This window comes from Sceloporus occidentalis, unplaced genomic scaffold (genome assembly GCF_023333645.1).
Source record: "Sceloporus occidentalis isolate IW3139 unplaced genomic scaffold, rSceOcc1.0.p SCAF_2, whole genome shotgun sequence".
In the NCBI taxonomy this organism is placed as follows: domain Eukaryota; kingdom Metazoa; phylum Chordata; class Lepidosauria; order Squamata; family Phrynosomatidae; genus Sceloporus; species Sceloporus occidentalis.
Genome location: NW_028316982.1, coordinates 130,409,198 through 130,432,703, shown reverse-complemented (window position 1 = coordinate 130,432,703; position 23,506 = coordinate 130,409,198). Strand labels below are relative to the sequence as shown.

The window sequence follows — 23,506 nt, the reverse complement described above, 5'->3', positions numbered from 1 at the left end:
TTTTATTATTATTATTATTATGTTGTCTTTTTAAAGGTGAGGGCTGTGTTTCTGGGCCTTGCCCTCAGCATCCTTAACGGTTTTTCTACGTTGCCATGGCAACGCTTTTGGCCCGTGGCGTTCCTTCCAGGGGGCGGAGCTTCCGAACGAGCCACGCTCCGGGGCGTGGCTAATTCGGGAAGCTCCGCCCCCTGGAAGGAAAGCTCTGCTTGTCGCCCTCTCCTTATCCCGCCTCCGGGGGCGTGGCTCGTTCGTAAGCTCCGCCCCCTAGAAGAAAGGCTCCGCTTGTCGCCCTCTCCTTATCACGCCTCCGGTGGCGGTGCTCGTTCGGAAGCTCCGCCCCCTGGAAGGAAGGCTCCGCTTTTCGCCCTTTCCTTATCCCGCCCCCGGAGGCGTGGCTCGTTCGGAAGCTCCGCCCCCTGGAAGGAAGGCTCCGCTTTTCGCCCTTTCCTTATCCCGCCCCCGGAGGCGTGGCTCGTTCGGAAGCCCCGCCCCCTGGAAGGAAGGCTCCGCTTTTCGCCCTTTCCTTATCCCGCCCCCGGTGGCGGTGCTCGTTCGGAAGCTCCGCCCCCTGGAAGGAAGGCTCCGCTTTTCGCCCTTTCCTTATCCCGCCCCCGGAGGCGTGGCTCGTTCGGAAGCTCCGCCCCCTGGAAGGAAGGCTCCGCTTTTCGCCCTTTACTTATCCCGCCCCCGTGGGCGTGGCTCGTCCAGAAGCTCCGCCCCCTAGAAGGAAGGCTCCGCTTTTCGCCCTTTCCTTATCCCGCCCCCGGAGGCGTGGCTCGTTCGGAAGCTCCGCCCCCTAGAAGGAAGGCTCCGCTTGTCGCCCTTTCCTTATCCCGCCCCCGGGGCGTGGCTCGTCCGGAAGCGCCGCCCCCTAGAAGGAACACCACGAGCCCAAGCATTGCCGGAGAGAGAAGCTTACCCACTTCCGGTTCCGCTCCCAACTCCGGCTCGGGTGGCTGCCATTTCCCCAGTGTCTTTGTGGAGCCCAGCAGTGCTGCCATGAGCGAGAAGGGCGAGCTGGACCTGACCGGCGCCAAGCAGAACACGGGCATGTGGCTGGTCAAGGTGAGGCAGCGCGGAGGGACCGCCCCCGAAGCCCTGGAGGCGGTCGAGGCAGAGTAACAGGGGAGCCATGTGGCTGAGAGAGTGGGCTCAAAGGGCCGCCGCCTGGTCTCTGCCCCTTCTATTGCAACCCAAGGCTCTCTCTCTGGAGTGAGGGCCACTGGGCTGTGGCTCTGGAGACCAGGGCTCGAATCCCCGCTGAGCCATGGGCACAGCCACACCCTCTCAGCCTCAGAGGGCAGTACTTCTCAAGTAATCCCCACTGATTCCCTATGGGCAAGTGATCCCCACTGATTCCCTATGGGCAAGTGATCCCCACTGATTCCCTATGGTCAAGTGATCCCCACTGATTCCCTATGGGCAAGTGATCCCCACTGATTCCCTATGGGCAAGTGATCCCCACTGATTCCCTATGGGCAAGTGATCCCCAATGATTCCCTATGGGCAAGTGATCCCCAATGATTCCCTATGGGCAAGTGATCCCCACTGATTCCCTATGGGCCAGTGATCCCCACTGATTCCCTATGGGCAAGTGATCCCCAATGATTCCCTATGGGCAAGTGATCCCCAATGATTCCCTATGGGCAAGTGATCCCCACTGATTCCCTATGGGCAAGTGATCCCCAATGATTCCCTATGGGCAAGTGATCCCCAATGATTCCCTATGGGCAAGTGATCCCCACTGATTCCCTATGGGCCAGTGATCCCCAATGATTCCCTATGGGCAAGTGATCCCCACTGATTCCCTATGGGCCAGTGATCCCCACTGATTCCCTATGGGCAAGTGATCCCCAATGATTCCCTATGGGCAAGTGATCCCCAATGATTCCCTATGGGCAAGTGATCCCCAATGATTCCCTATGGGCAAGTGATCCCCAATGATTCCCTATGGGCAAGTGATCCCCACTGATTCCCTATGGGCCAGTGATCCCCACTGATTCCCTATGGGCAAGTGATCCCCACTGATTCCCTATGGGCAAGTGATCCCCAATAATTCCCTATGGGCCAGTGATCCCCAATGATTCCCTATGGGCAAGTGATCCCCACTGATTCCCTATGGGCCAGTGATCCCCACTGATTCCCTATGGGCCAGTGATCCCCAATGATTCCCTATGGGCAAGTGATCCCCAATGATTCCCTATGGGCCAGTGATCCCCAATGATTCCCTATGGGCAAGTGATCCCCAATGATTCCCTATGGGCAAGTGATCCCCAATGATTCCCTATGGGCAAGTGATCCCCAATGATTCCCTATGGGCCAGTGATCCCCACTGATTCCCTATGGGCAAGTGATCCCCACTGATTCCCTATGGGCAAGTGATCCCCAATGATTCCCTATGGGCCAGTGATCCCCACTGATTCCCTATGGGCCAGTGATCCCCACTGATTCCCTATGGGCAAGTGATCCCCAATGATTCCCTATGGGCCAGTGATTCCCAATGATTCCCTATGGGCCAGTGATCCCCAATGATTCCCTATGGGCAAGTGATCCCCAATGATTCCCTATGGGCCAGTGATCCCCAATGATTCCCTATGGGCCAGTGATCCCCACTGATTCCCTATGGGCCAGTGATCCCCACTGATTCCCTATGGGCCAGTGATCCCCAATGATTCCCTATGGGCCAGTGATCCCCAATGATTCCCTATGGGCCAGTGATCCCCAATGATTCCCTATGGGCCAGTGATCCCCAATGATTCCCTATGGGTCAGTGATCCCCAATGATTCCCTATGGGCCAGTGATCCCCAATGATTCCCTATGGGCCAGTGACCCCCAATGATTCCCTATGGGCCAGTGACCCCCAATGATTCCCTATGGGCCAGTGACCCCCACTGATTCCCTATGGGCCAGTGATCCCCACTGATTCCCTATGGGCCAGTGACCCCGAATGATACCCTATGGGCAAGTGATCCCCAATGATTCCCTATGGGCAAGTGATCACCAATGATTCCCTATGGACAAGTAATCCCCAATGATTCCCTATGGGCAAGTAACCCCCAATGATTCCCTATGGGCAAGTAACCCCCAATGATTCCCTATGGGCATGTAACCCCCAATGATTCCCTATGGGCATGTAACCCCCAATGATTCCCTATGGACAAGTAACCCCCAATGATTCCCTATGGGCATGTAACCCCCAATGATTCCCTATGGACAAGTAACCCCCAATGATTCCCTAAGGACAAATAATCCCCAATTATTCTTTGTGGGCAAGTAAAGTTTTTCTATGGTCAGGTATTGCCATTTGTTTTAGTATGTCCCATGGCAAATCCCCTCGGAAGTAACTTGCCAAGAAAACCCTTCAATAGGTTTGACTGCCTTGTGGTCACCATAAGCGAAGAATGACTTGGAGCCACACAAGAACAACAACACAAGGTCAATTCTGGATGTGAGTTACAAAAGAAAAATGGAAATCAGAGGCACCATGATTCTGGATGCCAAGTGCTGAGAGCAACAAATACATGATGTCCTTCATGTAGTTTCTTTGTTTTTGTCACACGAGAAACAGGATGCTGTGGGAACCTCAGGCTTTCAAGGAAAAGGAGGGTGGGTGGGATGTGGCAAAGAAAGAGCAACCAACCTCTCTTAGTCCACCTGGCAGTTACACACCCTCCTCAACTTCACGCTCAATATTGAGAAAGGGTTCTTTTAAAAAAAACTTTATTGAACATATATACAAAATGCGCAAACATTAAAAACATCATATTAACATCCGTAAAATATCATTCATGCCACTAACATCAAGCACATTCTAGTTTGCATTCACAAGTAATCTTTTTTCTCCTACAGTATTATTTAGCCATCCTCATTCATCACTTTATACATTTATGATTATCATCATCATCATTTATTTATTTATAGAGTACCATCACTGTACATGGCACTTTACAAGAAACAGAACAAGAAAAAAACAAAACCATTCCCTGCCCTGAGGCTTACAATCTAAAGACACAACAAGCAATAGCAAGTACATTTCTATACCTCTTAACAGAACTTAGCACTCTCCAAGCAGTTTACAGTCTGTAAGCCAATTGCCCCCAACAAGCTGGTACTCATTTTACCAACCTACAAAGGGACGGAAGGCTGAGTTGACCTTGGAGCCCTGGGATGAAACTCACAACATACAAGGAAAGGGGATGGCAGTTCTCATGCCATATTACATACCTTTTCATTCCCTCTGATATGGAGAAAGGGTCCTTGTAATGTATAAGCAAGGAGGTTTCCTCCTTTGGGGGATCCTGGCACACTCAGGACCCTTTCTCTTGTGGAGAGACTCTGTGCCCATAGTCTATTTTACATGATGTGCCAAGCATTCAGCTGTGGAGGAGTCTTTTTCACACATTAGGCTGACCCATCTACTCATCACTGATATTCATATGAAAGCCCCTCTCCTTACAGAGGGAAGGATTTCTCATATATGTATATGTGTGTGTGTGTGTATATGGGAAAGAGTGAGTTTAGTTAAAGTGATATATAGTTTTGACAAGGAATGGAAATATGTCTAAATACCTCAAGTAGGTTTAAATACCCTAGAGGCAACAGATCCCCTTTGATCTTGGAACCTAAGCAACACCAGCCCTGGTTAGTACAGCCACCCTTCCATTTTCATGGACTTGGGATCTGCATCCCTCACTTATGTGCAAGCAGCAAATGGAGGAGGATAAAATGGGGCATGCGCCCATGGCATGCACCGCCATTCAAGCCAGTGGGGCTTGAGTATTGGCGATACCAAGGGGCCACTGTATATTGTTGTTGTTGTTAATCTTATTTCTTTATGTCCTCCTTTTCCCCAGCCCTGGTACTCGAGGAAGTTACAAAGTTAAAATAGGTACAAATAAAAGTTTGTGTCATTAAAACTATTCAAACTACAGGAAAAGAGATTCCACTTTAACATTGGGAAGAACGTCCTGACACCAAGAGCTGTTTGAAAGTGGAACGCACTCCCTTGGAGAATGGTGGAGCCTCCTTCTTTGGTGGTCTTTAAACAGAGGCTGGATGGCTATCTGTCAGGATGCTTTGATTGAGAGTTCCTGCATGGCAGGAGGTTGGACTGGATGGCCCTTGCAGTCTCTTCCAACTCTATGATTCTGTGAAAACATGTGCAGTTTAAAATATAATTAAACTAAAAAACAGAAGTGAAAACAATTAAAAACCCAACCATCAAAACACAGACTAGACAGTACAATATCCATGGATGCTCAAGTCCTATTAAATACAGTGGCATAGTAAAATAGTGTCCCTTGCATAAAATGGCAAAAATCAAGGTTTGCTCCTTGGAATTTATACTTCTTTTTGGTTGAATATTTTCAGTCTGTGGGTGCTTGAATCCATGAATCAAGAATCTGTGGATACGGAAGACTGATTTTATATATATATATATATATATATATATAAACATGTATGATTGAGATCTTATGCCAAATACATTTGCTTTGGTTTTAGTAGATACACAGCTACTAGTTTCTACAGCAGATCCCTAATGCCAACAACCAGCAAATTAATTCCATCTGAGCCTGTATGAAGAGAATTTGTGTAAAATTCATGTATTTTATAGTATTGTGTTCTGGTTTTTTGTGTTTTTAATTGTGATTGTATTTAACATGCTGTATTCCGCCTTGAGGAAAGGTGGGAAATAAATAAATAAACAATGTTCGCCCTTGGGACTGATGGGGCAGGAAGACCTAATGAGCTACTTAAAACCTGGAAGATTAATTTTTTAACACACACACCATTGGTATTGGTCTCCAATTTGTTGAGCATTACTGGAAAGGAGAGATTAGAATGAAGTAAAATCTAATGTGGAACGAACAGTTGATTCAGTGATCCTGGTTGTAAGGGTTTTGGAAGTTTGGGAAACAAACAACTAAGAGCCAATGAAGCTTTTCCAAGCTTGCTGAAATAGATGGTGTGTGCTTGGTCTCAAGTAACACCTTAGCTGACCTGTTCTGGGCAAGGAGGAACACTTACAGAAAATTACTCATACCTGTTTGCTGATATTAATATTGGGTGCAATCCAGATAATCAGTATGTCACAACAGTAATTGTAAGTAAAATTAATAAACAGGTTCAAACTTTTGGAAGTGCCAGAAGGAAAAGGTTTTTTTTTTCTTATTATCCTTGTGGAAATTACTGTCTAACAAAAAAATAGTGGAAGGAAATATATTTGAAAATATTTTAGAATATATGTTAGAAAGGAATAGATTTCTCATGTATAATGAAAACCATTTTTATGTGATAGAATCATAGTGTTGGATTCACAAGGGCCACCCAGTTCAACCCCCTCCTATGAAACAATACGCCCATCAAAACACTCCTGACAGATTGCCATCCAGCTTCTGTTTAAAAACCTCCAAAGAAGGAGAGTCCACCACTTTCCAAAGCAACATGTTGAGCAGCTCTTACTGTCAGGAGGTTCTTCCTAATGTTGAGGTGGAATCTCTGTTCTTGTATCTTGAATTCATTGCCCTGTATCCTACTTTCTCGAGCAGCGAAAAAAACCTTGGTCCATCCTTAATATGGCATCCCTTCAAATATTTAAGCATGGATATCATGTCACCCCTTAATCTAGTCTTCTCAGGCTAAACATACTCAGCTCCCTAAGCCTTTTTTCATAGGACATGGTTTCTAAACCTGTCACCATTTTAGTCACCCTCCTTTGGACACGCTCCAGCTTGTTCACATCCTTTTTGAACTGTGGTGCCTAGAACTGGACACAGTATTCCAGGTGAGGTCTGACCAAAGCAGAATAGAGTAGTGTGATTGCTTCCTTTAGTCTAAACACTATACTCCTATTGCTGCAGACTAGAATTGCACTGACTTTCTTAGTTGTTGCATCACATTGATAACTCATCTTCAGCTTGTGTACTGCCATCAAGCCAGATGTCAGCCCTCCTGTATCTGTGTATTTAATTTTTACTGCCCTAATGTAGTATTCTACATTTGTCCTTGTTGAAATGTATTTGTTGTTTTAAAATATATTTATGATAGCATATGTTTGGAAGCAGAAGTCACACATTTTTTTTTGTACCCAGAATTTTATCAATGTAGTACTGGAGGCAAGTAAGTGCTTCAACCCATCAAAACTTGTACTTCTAACAAATTATATTTGGGCCAAGGGAGACTGATAAAGAACAAATTGATGTGCTATAACTTCTAGTAACAAGTGGACAGCCTTTATTAATTTCTGCAATGTTAATAGTTTACTGGCAAAAATACACTGGTATTTTAACATATAGGAGCTATAATAAAATATTAAAGAAGGAGCACATCTTTTTCTTGTAATTCACAGGAAAACAATACTATTTCAACTGGTAATTAGTGCTTTTTTAATTTATAAAGGTGATGTCTGTTCTAGAACAGAACAAACACTATTGGCAGAATGGATACATCTTCCCTTCCTCACCATGTGTCCCTCAATTCTGCTTTGAAGATTGGGGTGTCCTCTGGTGAAGACATGGAATGTGTGTAAGGAGCTGTGCAAGGCAGAAGGGGAAGGGGTCCTTGGTGCACAAAGGGGTCCTTGGTGCACAAGCAGAAACTTGGATTGGATTGGATATACACCATTGCTTAAAATGAATAAATGTCATTATCTTGTAATACTTTATTGTTTGTTTTGCACTGCTTAACAATTCAAGCTATACTGTAATATTCTGTGTAGCTTTAAAGACTCTCATAAAAGAGCACTGGGGGAGATTTGGGTTACAAATTATATTTCTGCACTTATTTCATATTTTTACTGTTTTTGTTATTTCTTTCAGGTCCCAAAATACTTGTCTCAGCAATGGAATAAAGCATCAGGAAGAGGTGAAGTAGGAAAGCTAAGAATTGCCAAGTAAGAATGTTTATATTTTACTTTATGGTTCAGAGATTAATTGTTTTGGTTGTGTGAGGCATGACTATACATAAAACTATTACCACAGGAGTGGGAAAAGTGCATCATGTGGGTTACATGTAGTTCTCTGAGCTACAAAATCTGGCCCTTGAAGCCCCCAAAGCACGCAGAATTGGGGGAAATATGGGAGTAATTTTTCATCCCCAAACCATCTTGAAATGGGTCAAAGAACAGCAAAACACAGCCACTTTCACACACACACCTGGCTTCTCACAGCCTTAGACAAATGGCCCCATACAGACAGGCCAAAATAAAGCTGCTTCAGCTCACTTTAGAGGTATGCTGTTTAAATGATGCATGCATCCTAAGAGTCCAGAAGTCGCACCAAAGCCACGATCCAGTCCTAAGGACTAGAGCACAGCTTTGGTGCAGCTTCCAGACTCTTAGGATGCATGCATCATTTAAACAGCATACCTCCAAAGTGACCCGAAACAGCCTTATTTTGGTAGTCTGTATGGGGCCAATTGATTCCCAGACAACTCTGGTCCTCCAGGTGTTTTGGACTTCAGCTCCCAGAAGCCTCAGCCACTTTGGCCAGTGGTCTGGGATACTAGGAGCTGAAGCCCAAAACACCTGGAATGCCAGAGTTTGGGAAACACTGCCCTAGACTTTTAAAAATGCAAATAAATTGTGTGTGTGTGCGCGCGGCAGGGGGAGATGAGCCAAAAATGAAACCATAAGGGATCACTTTGCTTAAGTATTCTGATTTGTATTACATATGCTGCTAGGACATAGAGAAATATAGGTGTTTCTTTCACACATCATTTGTTATGATGTGCACATCATATTGTCACCCAAGATCCTCTCTATAAGAGTTCTCACTTTATTCCAGTGAAAGGGACACATCTATCAGTTCTGAAGACAGGAATACCTTAAAAGGGCAGGCGTTTGGCTTGGAGTTTAGTCCTCATCCTTGTCCTCCTGTTGCTCTTTGAAAGTTCTCCCAGTCAGGTTGTTTTTGCTGACGTAGAGGTGCAAGTCCCTGGCATGTGAGGTTTAGGATGGGAGATGGCAGTAAGGCACTGAGATATATAGTCCAGAGATCTCAGCTCAGGTTTCTCTCATTCATTGATCTCTGACCTGTGGTGGACTCACCCCCAGCCGTTTTGCTTGGAGATGTTTGGTCTCCAGCAGCACTGCCTCTGGTTCTGCTGGTCCAGTGGATATGACCAGTCCCTTCTCATTGGCTGCTGCTTAAGGCTGGCATCTTTTCAGCATTTTGACAAGCTGTATAACAAATGGTCAGTTGTACTTGTGTTCATTTTTTGGAATTTATTGCTTGCTTTCTAATAGCAGTGGGAAACATTTGGAATGTTGAAATATTATTTCCTTTGCTTATTTCACAGAAACCAAGGAAGAACAGAAGTAAGTAAATTAAAATGCAAGTATTACAAAAACTTTTTTTTGTATTGGAGCACGCTGCTTCGTAACATTGCATAAGGCTCCGAGTGGTATTCTGTCAAATGGATCAGCACATCCACTCTTATCAACCATGTTGCAGCATTGGCCAATAATTGAGGCACAAGAGAAAATGTTTTGCGATGTGTAAGATAATTGGAAAAAGGAGGATTTAAAAAAATAAATAAATACTACTGGCAGTAGCAGATGTAATAGTGATACTGTCTTTTTAAAGAAAGCAAATGTTAAATAACAATATTGTTTTTATGTTGGAAAAAGTCATTTGTTTAGTTGCTGTACTCTTGAGGAAAGCAATCGCATGGAATATAAAGAATCTGCAAAAATACTATTTTTATAATTTAATATTGTTATGAAATATTCTATTCTTTTGCAAAAAATATCTAAAGAGAATAAAGTGCTTCTCTCATGTCTCCATCTTTTCTTCAAATGAAGGAACTGAAATGAAAAATGGGGGCAGATGGCTCTATGTACAGCTAAGTCAGACAGACTGTATGAAAGGTATAAGATCTGGGAAATCAAAGAGCAGTACGATCTGTTTTTGGGGGAGACACTGAATGTTCATGCTGGAAACATTATTGTTCCAGGTTTTGGGTAAAGTAAACTAGAATTAGAATGAATTCTACATAGAAGCCCACAAGGCTTAGGCATCAAAGTTTTAATGTGCTTTGAAGGCCCCCTTTTGCTGGAAACAGAGTGCTTCCCTATTTGTGAAACTTTCAGTGCTTCTTACTCATAATAAACTCTAGAATGAAGAGTCTGAGTTCTTGTAGTTTGATCGTGGCTGTATCCACACAGCAGAAACAATCCAATTTGACAGCACTTTAATTGTCATCACGCAATGCGATGGGAACTGTACTTTTGTGAGACATATAGCCTTTTCTGTCAGAGAGCTCTGGTGCCACAGCAAATACAATTCCCAGAATTCCATAGCATTGATCCATGGCGGTTAAAGTGGTGTCGAACTGGATTGTTTCTGTAGTGCAGTGCAGGTGCAGCCATTGTGATCTAACCCTACTTTGAGGCAGCCCTTTTTGCTCATTTATGGTCCCGTCCCTTTCTGACTTGTTTTTCCTCTGGCCTGCTTCATTGGCTTTTTGTCCTGCCCTATAGATTCTGGTCATGAAGACAAAAAAGTCAATCTTTCAATTCTAGGTCTCAGGAGATGGATTTAGCAATAGGAAATGATAAGCTTTGTAATAGGAAAGTCCTGAAGCTAGTTTTAGTTAATCAGGTTTATTTTAATTTCTACTCAGGATAATCACTGTTTAATTAAACTGATTAATCAACTAGTTATTTCACCTTTCATTATTAGTATATTTCTAGGAAAGACAGTTGGGTAAATACCTTCGAGAGGTGTTAGAAATTTATTCTGAAGAGTGAACAGGTTGGGTTTTGTGTGTGTGTGTGTGTGTGTGTTGCGTTTGAAACCAAAGTAATTACACCTAGTCAGATTTTCTTGTCTGAAGAAAAAATCTAAAATTAACAATCAGTACACTCTTTATTCTTGTTGGAATACAGTTATTCTAGATGGAGACTAAAGAAAACCAGAGTTGATTCACAAACATTAATATCACTACAAAAGGGACAGCATTGACGAGATAAGTTTCTTTGCCCCAATTATTGTGTTTCCTTAATTTAAGAATGGAGAAAGGACAGCCCCTGAAACCCTTTGTAAGAGATCTCTAAATCCCCATCTTTAAAACACTTTCGGGAATTTTTTAGGCAACTCCTCTTTTCCAAGCCACCAAAATATGGTGGTGTATGTCCCCAGCCCCACAAACTTGGCAACAAACCTTTAAAATTAGCAGTCAGATCTTGCTGTTGAAATGTGACATTACTTCCTGTTTCCCTGGGAGTGATGGTGTAGCCTACAGAACAGGGAATCTTGTCTATATACTGTAAATGAAATAAGTAATTTAAGAAAAGTATGATTTCTGTATTTCCACTGTATTAAGTGTTGCTTCAATATGGTCTGATATGAGGAAGGCATAGTACGTTTCTACTATCTTATTGGTATCTGTTTTTGCCAAGAAAGCAAATGGTCAGTCATCAATTCTATAATATCTGCAGTAGTGATGTAACATTACACACTTGATACTAGTCTGTTGTAGCTGATTACAAATTTTTATCAAAGCATTTATTTTTTGGTGTTTAGAGAGGAAGCTGTTATTCATATAATGTAATGTAAAATTTATTACGGTTGAAGGCAGTGTATGCTGTTAGTCACCCCCCCCCCATCACTTTGAATATTCAGCTATGATGTTTATGATAGAAATAAAATACCTGATTCAAGATGATGATAATAATTTATTAAGTGTTTATAGTAAGTAAATTATTATTGTTGTTTCCTGTTATTTTCTGTTATAAAATCAGTAAAGTAATTAAAATATGTGTGTGTGTGTAGGGTCAAGAGCCAGCATGATGTAATGGTTTGGGCATTGGATTACAACTGGTGACCAGGGTCTGAATGCCCACTTGGCTATGGTAACCCACTAAGAGACTTTGGGCAAGTTACACTCTCAGCCTCAGAGGAAGGCAAAGAAAAGCCCCATCTGAACAAATCTTGTCTTGAAAATTCTGTGATATGTTTGCCTTAGTGTGACCATAAGTCAGAAATGACTTGAAGGCACACAGCAACAAAAGGATGATGGCAGGTTATAAAAAGCCACCTTATGGTAAATGAAAACAACTGGTTTGTTGTTGTCTACATTATTAGTTCTCAGCCTCTTCCGATCTAAGACCCACCTTTGGTCTCCAGTGTTTATGCTCAATCTAAACCTATTATTATTATTATTATTATTATTATTATTACAACTACTACTACTATTGCTGCTACTACTGCTGTTGCTGTATATCTTTCCCTATTTTCTCCTTTTAAAACAAGGGTGGGCAAAGAGTGTGACCCTCCAGATGTTGGTGAACTGCAGCACCTACCTTTCTTATCATGGGCTATGCTGGCTAAGACTAATAGGAGTTGCACTCCTGTAGTATCAAAGTCACATTTTGACCACCCATAGTTTAAAAGAGAAAAAGATGGTCCTACCTAAGTAGGGTCCAACCCACCAGTTAGTGACTGATATTTGACAGATATTTGTAGTGACATGCAATAGAGGGTTGCAAAAGGCCTCAGCATAACACCATAGGAAGCTAAGTAAGTAAGAAAGTGTATCAGCTTCCTTTGGTCTTATGCTGAGGCCTTTTGCAGCCCTCTACTGCATGTTGGAAATATGTTTTTCTTTTGCTTCCTAATTTCACAGAAACAGTTGGTAATTCAATAAATATTTACTGGCATTTGTGGTTGTCAGGTATCTTTCACTTTGAATGAAGATCTTGCAAACATCAATGATATTGGCGGGAAGCCAACTTCCATCAGTGCACCCAGAGAACATCCTTTTCTTTTACAAAGCGTGGGAGGACAGACATTAACTGTATTTACAGAGAGCTCCTTAGGTAAGTAGGATGCAGTATAGATGCTTATTAAACTGAACTTAAATCTCAACATTTTATTGCATTTTCTTTTTGATTAATGATTGTTTCCTATTGTTATATAGCCTGGGCATTTAATATTTTTAGTCCCAGTCTTAAGAAACAGGCAGGATAATAATGCTGAACTAAAATGACGACCTGCCTATAATTCAGAAATGGAAACTCTGCCACTTTTGTTTTTGGATATAGACCACACTATAATTTGGAATTAACGTTTTGGTGCCAGAGATTGGTATTACTCTTGTGGTTCTTCATCAAAAGCAGAATAAACTACTGTATATACTTGTGTAAGTTGATTTTTAAAACAAACAAAAATTGACCCAAAAAGCCTGGGTCGACTTATACAGATACTGAAAAGATACTAAAAAGTGCAGGACCTCAAGTTCCATTATTGCCAATGGATGCACAACATGTGTGTGACCATGTTGGTGCGGTTGTGTGCACATGCCATCATTGACAATAATGGGGCAGGGTTATCTGTGGATGCTCCAGGTCATGGATGGCTAGCCTGCCAATACGGAGGGCATACTGTACATAGGTCAGGGCTGGAATAGGGACCTAAAACGAAGGCAGTGACAAGAGGCCTCTCTTGGCATGATGGGTTATTGAAGCAGTGCTCCCACCCCATTCTTTGCCCAAACTGGAAAAAGAAAAGCAGCCTCCCTTTCACACTTTCTTTTTCAGCCCGACCAGTGTTCAGCATTAATGTGGGAGTGCCTGAAGGATGCAACATGACCACCAGTTTGGGCTCTTGAAGTGGGTTGGGGTGGAGCGGTGGCAGCCATTTTCATTAGGGGCTTACTGTTTAAGCCTCTCTGCAGAGAGACTGTTGCAGCCATTTTAAAAAGGTGCTTACTGAATAATAGGCACTTTCTTTTGAGGCTTGACCGTCCCTCAGCAGAGAGGCATGTGCAGTAAGTCCCTTTTTAAAATGGCCATCTCATGGGTAATGCAGTGGTAGCACTGCTTCCACTCCAAGCAGGGTTTCTCGCCTCTGCCTCTTGTCACTGCTTTTGTGCTGCATCCATAATAGAGGTTGCTTTCCTTGCTCTTCTCCCTGGCTCCCCACCCCCCATTCTTTTCCCTTTCACTATCTGTATTTGTATAGATGTATGCATTTTAAGCTTACCATTGCCAGTTATATCCGCACCACCACCACCAGTGTAACCCTTTAATTAAACAGATTGTCTTCTTCTCTTTAGGTCTTCCTATGTATGTTCCCTCTATGCATATTTATAAGGAGAGGAAACATTTGTTTTGTTACATGCTCTTAAGTTTTACCCTTGACTTCTACATGAGTAGATAATATACACAAATCACTCACACTAAATTTTATGTTCAGATTTTGTTTAGCTCAAATTGCATAATTTTACATACTGCATTTGAGCAGTATTTTTAAAATGGTTGACAGCATAAAACTATTAAAACTCTACCAAAACAGCAGAACAATTTAAAATCAACAGACCTAAATCAACTGCAGCAATAAGATAAATTTGGCTTTCAAATGTTTGGCTGAATAAAATGAATGAATGAATAAATAGAAACCACTGGTTTCTGGAACCAGGCAAGAGTACCCCCCCCCCCCCCGCGAGAAAGCATTCAGCAGCTCTGGGCCACAATACAATTAGCCATAGAATCATAGAATTGTAAAGTTGGAAGAGACTACAAGGGCCATCCAGTCCAACCCCCCCTGCCATGCAGGAACTCTCAATCAAAGCATACCCGACAGGTGGTCATCAAGCCTTTGTTTAAAGACCTCCAGGGAAGGATACTTCATTGCATTCTGAGGGAATGTTTTCCACTGTTGAACAGCCCTTACTGTCAGGAAGTTCCTCCTAATGTTGAGGTGGAATCTCTTTTCCTGTAGCTTGCATCCATTATTCCGGGTCCTGTTCTGTGGAGCAGCAGAAAACAAGGTTGCTCCCTCCTCAATATGGCATTCCTTCAAATATTTAAACAAGGCTATCATATCACCTCTAACCATGTCCTGGTTAAAAGGTAATTAGACATTCAGAAAAGATTTCAGTTTGTAGCCAATTAACTGATTGGTCTCAAAATTTATGGTGGATGGCATGGAGATAATGTGGATGCTTGAAAGGTTAAAACCAGAAATGTACTTGAATTCAGAAATATATTTGTAACACATGAAGCTGTTTTAAATTAGGTGAAATCGATTCAGGGTCAATCACTCTAATCCATTACTGAGCCACTTGCATTATGTTCTGCTTGATGTTTTCTCAGCTATCTTCAAGAAACATGCAATAATGTACAGCAATATAGGTTTCAATCCTATACCCACTTTCCAGGGTGTAAACATTATTGAACATATATATCACATTGTACTGTTAGTCTGGAAGTTATAGGACATAGATAAGATGGCCACTTTAAAAAGCCAGATTGTACTCCCTCTCATCTTGGACAAGATATTCAGACAAGCTTGCAAATTTATTCTTGCCTTTTTTCAGCACAGATCATAGAAGAATGTGTATTTCTAGCACCCATGCTGACCAATATGTATACCACTCCATCTAAGATTCTGAAAACAAACAAAAAAGCTTATTGACATGTGGTATGACAGCTTGCATTTTAAAAATATGAACATTTCTGGTTAAAAATGCAAGTGGTAGTTATTGTCCCACATCACCATGTGGTAGTGCCTATATCCCTCCCCCTCGATAGCCAAATAAATCTGGAAATAATATTACTTTAGTAACTGTGACTACAAGCCAAGTTACATAACTGATAAATAAACAGAAGGAGAGTTGCTTCATCAGCTATGCAGCCAGGTTTCCCTTAGTAAGAGTGCCATTGTCACTTTACTTCCTTGTTCATTTTCCTCTCCCTCTCCTTTGTACATACTGATCAGCAGTTCTCTCTGCCAACTTGCTCTGCTGCAGAATCAACCTTAAAATGCTGTCTGCTGGATGAAAGACACCACATAGAATTACTGCCTTTTTCCTGGTTAACAGCACCACTATTAGGCTTCACTTGCAGCATCCTCTCCTACTGTCAGTATCACGAGAGGATGTCACAGGAACATCTAAGTCTTCCAGTTGTATTGTGTGAGGTGCTTGCTAGATGAGAAACGATGCCCTGTTTTTCAATTTCTCTCTTGCTGAATGATTTTCTCCCTCAATGTCTTTTAATTTTTTGTCCTATCATTGTTTATGCTTTACTGTTTCTGACTCTCTGGCTGGGAAGTACAAAGGACCTAGACAGCAGGGAAATAACATCTGAATTACCCACCTGCCAACAGAAGAGCTTAGATGGCATGCTTAATCATTTTCACAGCTGAATGGAGAGAGCTGACATGGCAGACCTGGGATGCAGGAACATTGGAAGAAAGATATATTTAAGTAGTAAGGGATGGATACTCTGCATTTGCACTAATGAACTGTCCTCATTCCCTTGTTTGACTGTGCTCTTCCCTCCCCTCCCCCAAGATATTTTCAAAATTATCTTATATCCATCCTATGTGCAGTTTAAAATATTTATTTTAAAATTGAGGGAAATGACTGGAACAAAAAGAAATTATGAGCTCTTGTGCCTGTATGAGATTAAAATGGTAAATTTGGTGTTATTAGCATCACACTCAAAGCAATTCAGCTACTACAGTCAGGCCTGTCATGACATCTCACTTTACCATTTACTTTAAACAGCTTCTTTAACTGAAGTTGTTGGCAGACAGGTTTCCATTGATCATGTGCCACAACTGTCTGTATCATTAGCTATAGGATAACATAGTACAAAAGACTACATTTTAATTAAAAAAGTATTACACTATTGGTAGGACAAAACACATAGTAAACATTCCTTTTGATGTAAGACAAAGCCTGTTTCCCAAAAGACACAAAATAAATTAAGACCAGCAAACCTATCAAATTGCTGGAACCACTTGTCAGACTTTGACTGCTCTTAAAACAAGCCATTTCTTATCTGTTCTTCCTCAAATCTCCCTGAACCATCCAAAATGTATGTATCTTGAGGAATATCTTCCTTGAGGGATGTGCATACTCTATCCTCTTCTGGGTGGCCCAGGGCTGAGGGTAGAAGAACCTTGGATAGCCTCTTTCTTAAACAGTATTTGATATATATGATGAACAATTAGAGGGGAGTGTGGCCAGCATCCCAACATGGTGGACGTCTAACCAAATTTTCAGTATTTGAAACATAATCAGGCAACCAAATTTACTAGCAAATGTGTGTAAAAGATCTGAATTCTTACCCTCAGAAATGACTGTAGTCCCAAAACATGGTGCACATCAGACTCTTCTGCAGAAGATGGTAGAGATAGATGCCATAGCTGATGCTATCAAATGTTACTGAGTGACCCAGGGGAACCAATAAGGTCCTACCTCCCTATTCTCACTTGTTATAGGCCAGTCAAGGTGGCCTTGGTAATGAACCTGGAATGAAAGTTTGACTAATAAGGAGGTAGATAAATGATTTCTTCCAGGAATTCTTGGAGCAGAAATGCCACCATATGTTCCATTACCATGCCTCAGCATATCAAATTGAAGAGCTGATTATAGTTATTTAAGTGAGCAGAATCCAAGATCTTAGAAGAAATTTCACCATAGCCTCCTTTATTGCTGCAGGGATCAGATTCCGTATGAAATTAACACTACAACCTTCACAACCTGGACTTCAAGTCCTCCTCTGGCAGTTTTTATTAGCCAGGAAGGGCCTATATCAAGAGAACAGGTGGTTGGTCTTGGTTTTTCAAAAATCATGCCCCTGACTTTAGTTGCTAAAGCTAAAGTGCAGGGGTAGGCAACCTTTTTGAGCCGGGGGCCGGGTTGCTGTCCCTCAGACAACTGGGGGGCCGAAGCCAAAAAATAAATAATTAAATAATTTTTTTTTAAAAAAATTAATTAAATAAATAAATAAACCAGGACAAATGTAGGACACATTTTCAAATGGTGGACACTTTTTTTTTAAAAGTGGAGGACACGCAAAAAAGTTTGCTGATTTTTTAAAAAATGTTAATATAAATGCATGTTTCTGAGGCATCTATAGACAATTGCCCCCCTTGCCCCTGCCCGCGAGAGGCCAAAGGCCCCGGCGGCAATCGGTGGCAGGACCGGGCTGGGGCCGGTCCCAAGGCCTCTCCGCAGGTTGCCTACCCCTGCTAAAGTGTATTCATAACAGCAGGACAAGGAAGTGTGCTCAAAACCACACCTAAAGACTCTTCCTTTTTTTGTTTTCTTTTGTATACTACTATTAAGGTAGGGAGGAAAAATGTGTGAATGGCATACTTAAGGATTTAGGACTAAATAAGGACATAGGTGGCTACAATGTTTGTCAAAATAAAGGAAGCATAGGCTGTAAGCAACTTCATTTATTTGCTGAGAAAGGGAAAAGATCTGAAATATTATATAATATGCAGAAAGACTTTTAATGAAATTTAGTGTAATATATTTTAAAGGTTATTCTATATGTCTGTGTGTGTGAACATACATGTTGGAAGATGTAAAACTTTATATAATAAAATGTCTAATTTTTAAAAAAGTATCTAGTTGTGTTGTCCAATAAGGAATGGATTCAAGTGATTTTATTTGCAAAATTATTGTCATTGTCACAATATGTTACCAAAGGCCACATGGGTGCAGGGTGTGTGCCCATACTGGGTGACACCAAAAGGAGGTGTGACACCTAGTTGGTCCCTCTTCCTGCTGTGGGAGAGAGATGTGGTGCTGCTGTCTGCCCCTTGCCTGCTGCTCTGGTTTTCTCTGTCAAGGGAAACAGACCACAGAGAAAGAGGGGCAAGTGTGGGAGCATCTGCCCCCCCTTTCCCCAGTGCCTTGGCTAGCTTGCTCAAGCTAGCCACAGCATTGAGGAACGAGGGGCAAGCACATGTACTTGCCCCATCACCTTCCACTGGTGCCTTTATTGCTCATGGATCATTTCCATGGACAGCCAGAAAAAGGGGGGGGAGGGGCAGGACAAGGCAGGCTAGGCTATCACCACCCCCCTAGCATCCACACTTGGTGACACCAACACTAGGAATGCTAGGAACACCTCGTGGTTCAGTGGTTAAATGCCTGTACTGCAGCCACTCACTCGAAACCATAAGGTTGCGAGTTCAATACTAGCCAGGGTTCAAGCTTGATTCAGGCTTGCATCCTTCCAAGGTCGGTAAAATGAATACTCAGCTTGTTGGAGGCAATTAGCTTACACTTTGTAAACCACTTAGAGACTGCTTAATTCAGTATGAAGCGGTATATAAATGAAGCTGCTATTGCTATTGCTGTTCCCAAAGACTAATTTCTCCGGACTGTACCATAATTTAACAGTTTGTTTGTCAACCCAAACAGCTAGTGGATAATTTTCTCATACTCTCTCCCTCTCCATCCTTTCTATGCTACAGTCGTAATGAAGCGAGCTCTCTATGCCTTGAACATTACCTCAGGGCATATTCATTTTTTGAGGATTCATGGCATATTCTTTTCCATCACTGTACAAGCTCAGGATGGGCAACTGGGAACTTCCAGCTGTTTTTGGAGTGCAGCTACCTTAATTCCTCACCAGTGGCAGTACTGTCAAGAATTGGTTGGTGTTGTATGCTAGAAAACATCTGGAAGGTCACTGTTGTTCACCCTTGATTATCTAAAGGTCTTTGAATGCGAAAATGTTTTAAAAATCTAGTTTAGGTGGCTGGCAAATTAGAGTCCTGGATGTTTGTGTCTTTGTTTGTCTATTGTGTTGTTTGTGCATAAAATATCAACTACATTTTGTTCTGTAAACATCACCATATGTGCATTGCCAGTTGCCATGCAACTGTGCAATTTGTGCTTCCCTTTATTTTGTTGTTTTTACTGTCCCAATTCTCTTGCATGTATTTCAATATTAATAAGCCATCCCAAGCAAATTATGTGTTTCTTTTTTCAAAGACATACTTAAATTATAACCTGATAAACAATGACATTGTATTTTAAATTACATATGATACTTTTAGCTACTTAACTGTAGTTATATACTGTTGGAAAGTAAAAGGTTTAAAAACACTGCAAGTTATCATGTCTGTGGTTTCTAGATATGAATATAAGGCATGGATTCCATGTTTAGCATTTACAGCTCCTGGGTTCAGTTCTCAGCAACTGTAGGTAAAGAAGTGTTTATTTATTATTTATTTAATTAGAGTATAGTTTGCTCTCCTTATCCATAGATCCTTTATCCACAGCTTCAAGCACCCTTGGCTTGAAAAATATTTTTTTAAAAGTTTGAATTTCAGATAACAAACCTTGATTTTGTATAAGGGACACTATTTTACTATGCCATTGTATTTAATGGGACTTGAGCATCCATGGATTTTGTTGTCCACGGCAGGTCCTGGAACCAAACCACAGCAGATAACAAGGGCCTACTGTATTTATACTCCACTCTTCCAAAGCTGTCAGAGTGGCTGACAGTCCCCTGCCCACATGCATACAATCTAAATAAGACAAGACCCACAAGGAAAAGGGAATGCCAGTGGAGAGAGGATTAAGTCCAGCAGATACTGCCAGTTATTCTCTCCCTCTGTGGCCAGGGAAGTGGCAGTTGGGATGAAGGGAGGGCGTTTCATCTGCTTCTGAGCATAGGCCTGATGGAGCTGTATTGACTATTGAAACTGTAGAAGGAGAGGGAATTTTCCAAACTCACCTACCTTTTGTGGATCAGCATCCCCCAAACAATGATCTGTTCTGCAAGGGAAAGTGCAAAGATCCTTACATATGTATACATGTACAACTTGTTCTTGTGTACAAATATCTATGGATCAAAATCCCACACCAGTGTTACAGAGGAATAAAGCAGGATGTCACTGACCTTGTTCTAAAGCTCTCTAGATATGCAACTAATGAAGTGGACTTTAATTCACAATGCTTTTGCAATTTAATAGTCTTTATGGTGCCACAAAACCCTTTGCTGCAACAGAAGTAACACAACACTTCTGTGGATTTATTGTAGCTGTTACACTGACAGTGGCATCACTACTACCACATTCTCTGGAAAGGTAATGCCGTTGGTGGGTTACTCCTAGATATGTGGAATGAATCGTACACCTAATGTGTCTAGGAGGTTTATATAGTTATATTTATTAGGAATACCATTTTCTTCTGCAATTTAAATTATAGCAGGAAAGTAAACAAAAGCTATTGTGTGAGGATGTAGAATGGATTTGTATCAAGAAGTGGAAATAAAGTGTGAGAGGGTGGTGTTGAAGAGCAAACACTGACAAACATCTGGTTAAAGCTATAGTAGAAAAAAGAGACATGAGTCAGATGCTTAAAAATGGTCCTTTCTTTGTTAAAAAGCCCAATGTGTTTTGTCATGGAAATGATCCTAAGGTCTTTTTCATGGGGCTAAATAAAAATAACATAAGGACAACACAGAAAGATATGTTGTTCTTATATTTTATAAGAAACAACCAAACAGGTGTTCCTTTGGTGAGCTGTTTCTTGGGGAAAATTTATTCTGCAACACGCTTTAGCTTTTGGCCAGCAGAGAAGGTGGACTCTACATATGTTGAAAAAGGAGATTGAGTAGATGTTAACTTTTAGGACAAAACAAGAAAGAGAATTATCTCTTTCTCTGATAGATTTTTTGTTTTTGTTTTCAGACAGTCCTATCCCTTTGTGGAGACAACTTGCAGATTAGAGAGCCTTGGCAACAGCCAATAGAAGTGAAACCAAGAAAAGGCAGGGGCTGCTCCCAGGAGCGAGTATAAAAAGATGGACAGAGTAGAGTTTGGGTTGGTTAGGGTTGATGTTTATTGGGCCCTGAGGGGTGAAGAGCCTTTGAGGCTAGGATAGTCTGCTGTGAAGGGCAGTTAGGAAGGGTTTTAGATACCCAGGAGAGGGACAAAGAGTGTCCTTAATTAAGTTGATATAGGGTCCTGCGGGAGATATGGTGACTAGTGGAATCACAGATAACCAGAAGGGTTAAATGAAACAAAAGATTAATAAAGGTTCGAAAGACTTAGTTTGTAAGGGAACATATATAAAGTTATAATGAAATAATTACAGAAAGAAGTTAAGCAAACTGAGAAACTGCATCTAATAAAGCATCTAAACTCCATTGTGAACACCATCCACTAAAAGGGATACTGTATTCAGCCTGACTTGTCAATAAACCTATTACTTTGCTTCAACGAGCAGCTATCTGTAGTGATTTCAGAAGTACTTTAAAACTGCTACCAACATTAAGAAAAGTCTTTTAGGTTTAGGATAGGACACATTAGATGGTGGGATAGTGGCCATAACTGTCACAAATTGGTCGCAGTAGGAGCACACATTAAAAAGGAGTGGAAGATTTTGAGAAATTTTGGCAGTGCCATGTTGTCACTTTGACACCTTTTTATATACAAACCTTGCCCCACCTACCTTCTTTTGATATGATTAGACTCTTTTTTCCTGTTCTTGGATTACCTGAAGTCCTCCTCCTAATTCACAGGTTAATGCAAACTACAGTCAAACCTTGATATTAATGAGCTTATTTTTTGCAAATTTGATTATTCATGAGTTTGCCATCAATAATTAAATGAGAGTTTGGGGGAAGTCTTGCAGCCTACTGTGGAAAATCAACGACTACATGTGTAGACTAGAAAGCGTAAAGAAGAAAGAAAGAATATAATGTAATGTGTCATAAATGCGTAATATAAAACCAAGTATCCCTGCTTCTCCCTCCACTCCTGGAGTCTTGCCTATCTCTGGTCACCATGCTGTGCCTGCTTTCCTCCTCTCTAGCCACATGCCCTGCAGTGGCAGGACAGAACCAGCACTTTACTTGGGTTCCTTAGCCCATAGATAGGAATATAGCCTGGGTTTGTAATGCCTAGAGATATTTGTATTTTTTCCAAATTTGTAAGGGTCCTGCACCCCTAACCCCTATGAACGTTGAGGTCTGACTGTATATGTAAGAAGTGAAAATGTTACAGATGTAGTTGAAATAGGTAAGATACTTTTTTCTTCTTCTGAAATACTTTGCCACTGTGTATGCAAAGCTTGATGACTTTTGCAGCTCTATGGAGAAATTTTTAGTGATGATGACAATACAGTTTGCAGGAGTGAGATGGATGGGGCCCATTGCGTATAGAGCAGCACAGTTGTGGGATACAGTAGAACGCACAACTAAATTATAAGCATAAAATATGTATTTATGTTCATCCTTAAATATCTGTGTACCTACATGTAGGAAGTCTGAATGAATCATTTTGCACAGCAAAATATATATTGGTATTTAAAGATGTGTGTAAATACCTATCTTCCATACAGACTTAAGGGTTTTATTAATATAACACTCACTGGTATTTACCATAGTAACCATAGCATGTCATGCTAACCCAATTAATCATAGGATGAGAAATAATGCACCACTGTGCTTAGTGGTATAGATGTCTTGATATTTCTGGTGTTTATCCTTAATTTGGCATTTGTTAGCATTCAAGTCTTGGGTTCAGAGTTAAATCGGTCACGTTTGCTAAGGGACAGGAATTTGGCCTATCAAATATTTATGACAAAGAACAGTATTTCATAGTTCTCACTAATATGATGTCTATTTCTGTGAGAAAGGGGGACCATATGATTGCATGCTCCTCCAAGCAAAACATTTGCTTCACATAGTAAATTAAATATCTGGGAGAGATATTTTAGCTTACTTTCTTA

The 23,506-nt window shown here is 41.5% G+C and overlaps 1 protein-coding gene across 2 annotated transcripts in view; it reads left to right on the top strand.

Annotated features, from left to right (window-relative positions):
* The first annotated feature begins 792 nt into the window (after window positions 1-792).
* GTF2F2 (general transcription factor IIF subunit 2) overlaps window positions 793-23,506 on the top strand; it is a 91,469-nt gene continuing 68,755 nt past the window's right edge. Inside the window, exons 1-4 of one of the 2 annotated variants that reach the window (XM_089510990.1) lie at window positions 793-1,068; window positions 7,822-7,895; window positions 9,302-9,320; window positions 12,680-12,824. In XM_089510990.1, coding sequence (XP_089367116.1) covers window positions 1,003-1,068; window positions 7,822-7,895; window positions 9,302-9,320; window positions 12,680-12,824 — 304 coding nt within the window. In that variant the 5' untranslated portion in view covers window positions 793-1,002. The remainder of the gene's footprint in view (window positions 1,069-7,821; window positions 7,896-9,301; window positions 9,321-12,679; window positions 12,825-23,506) is intronic. The other variant, XM_089510989.1, reaches the window with a different exon arrangement.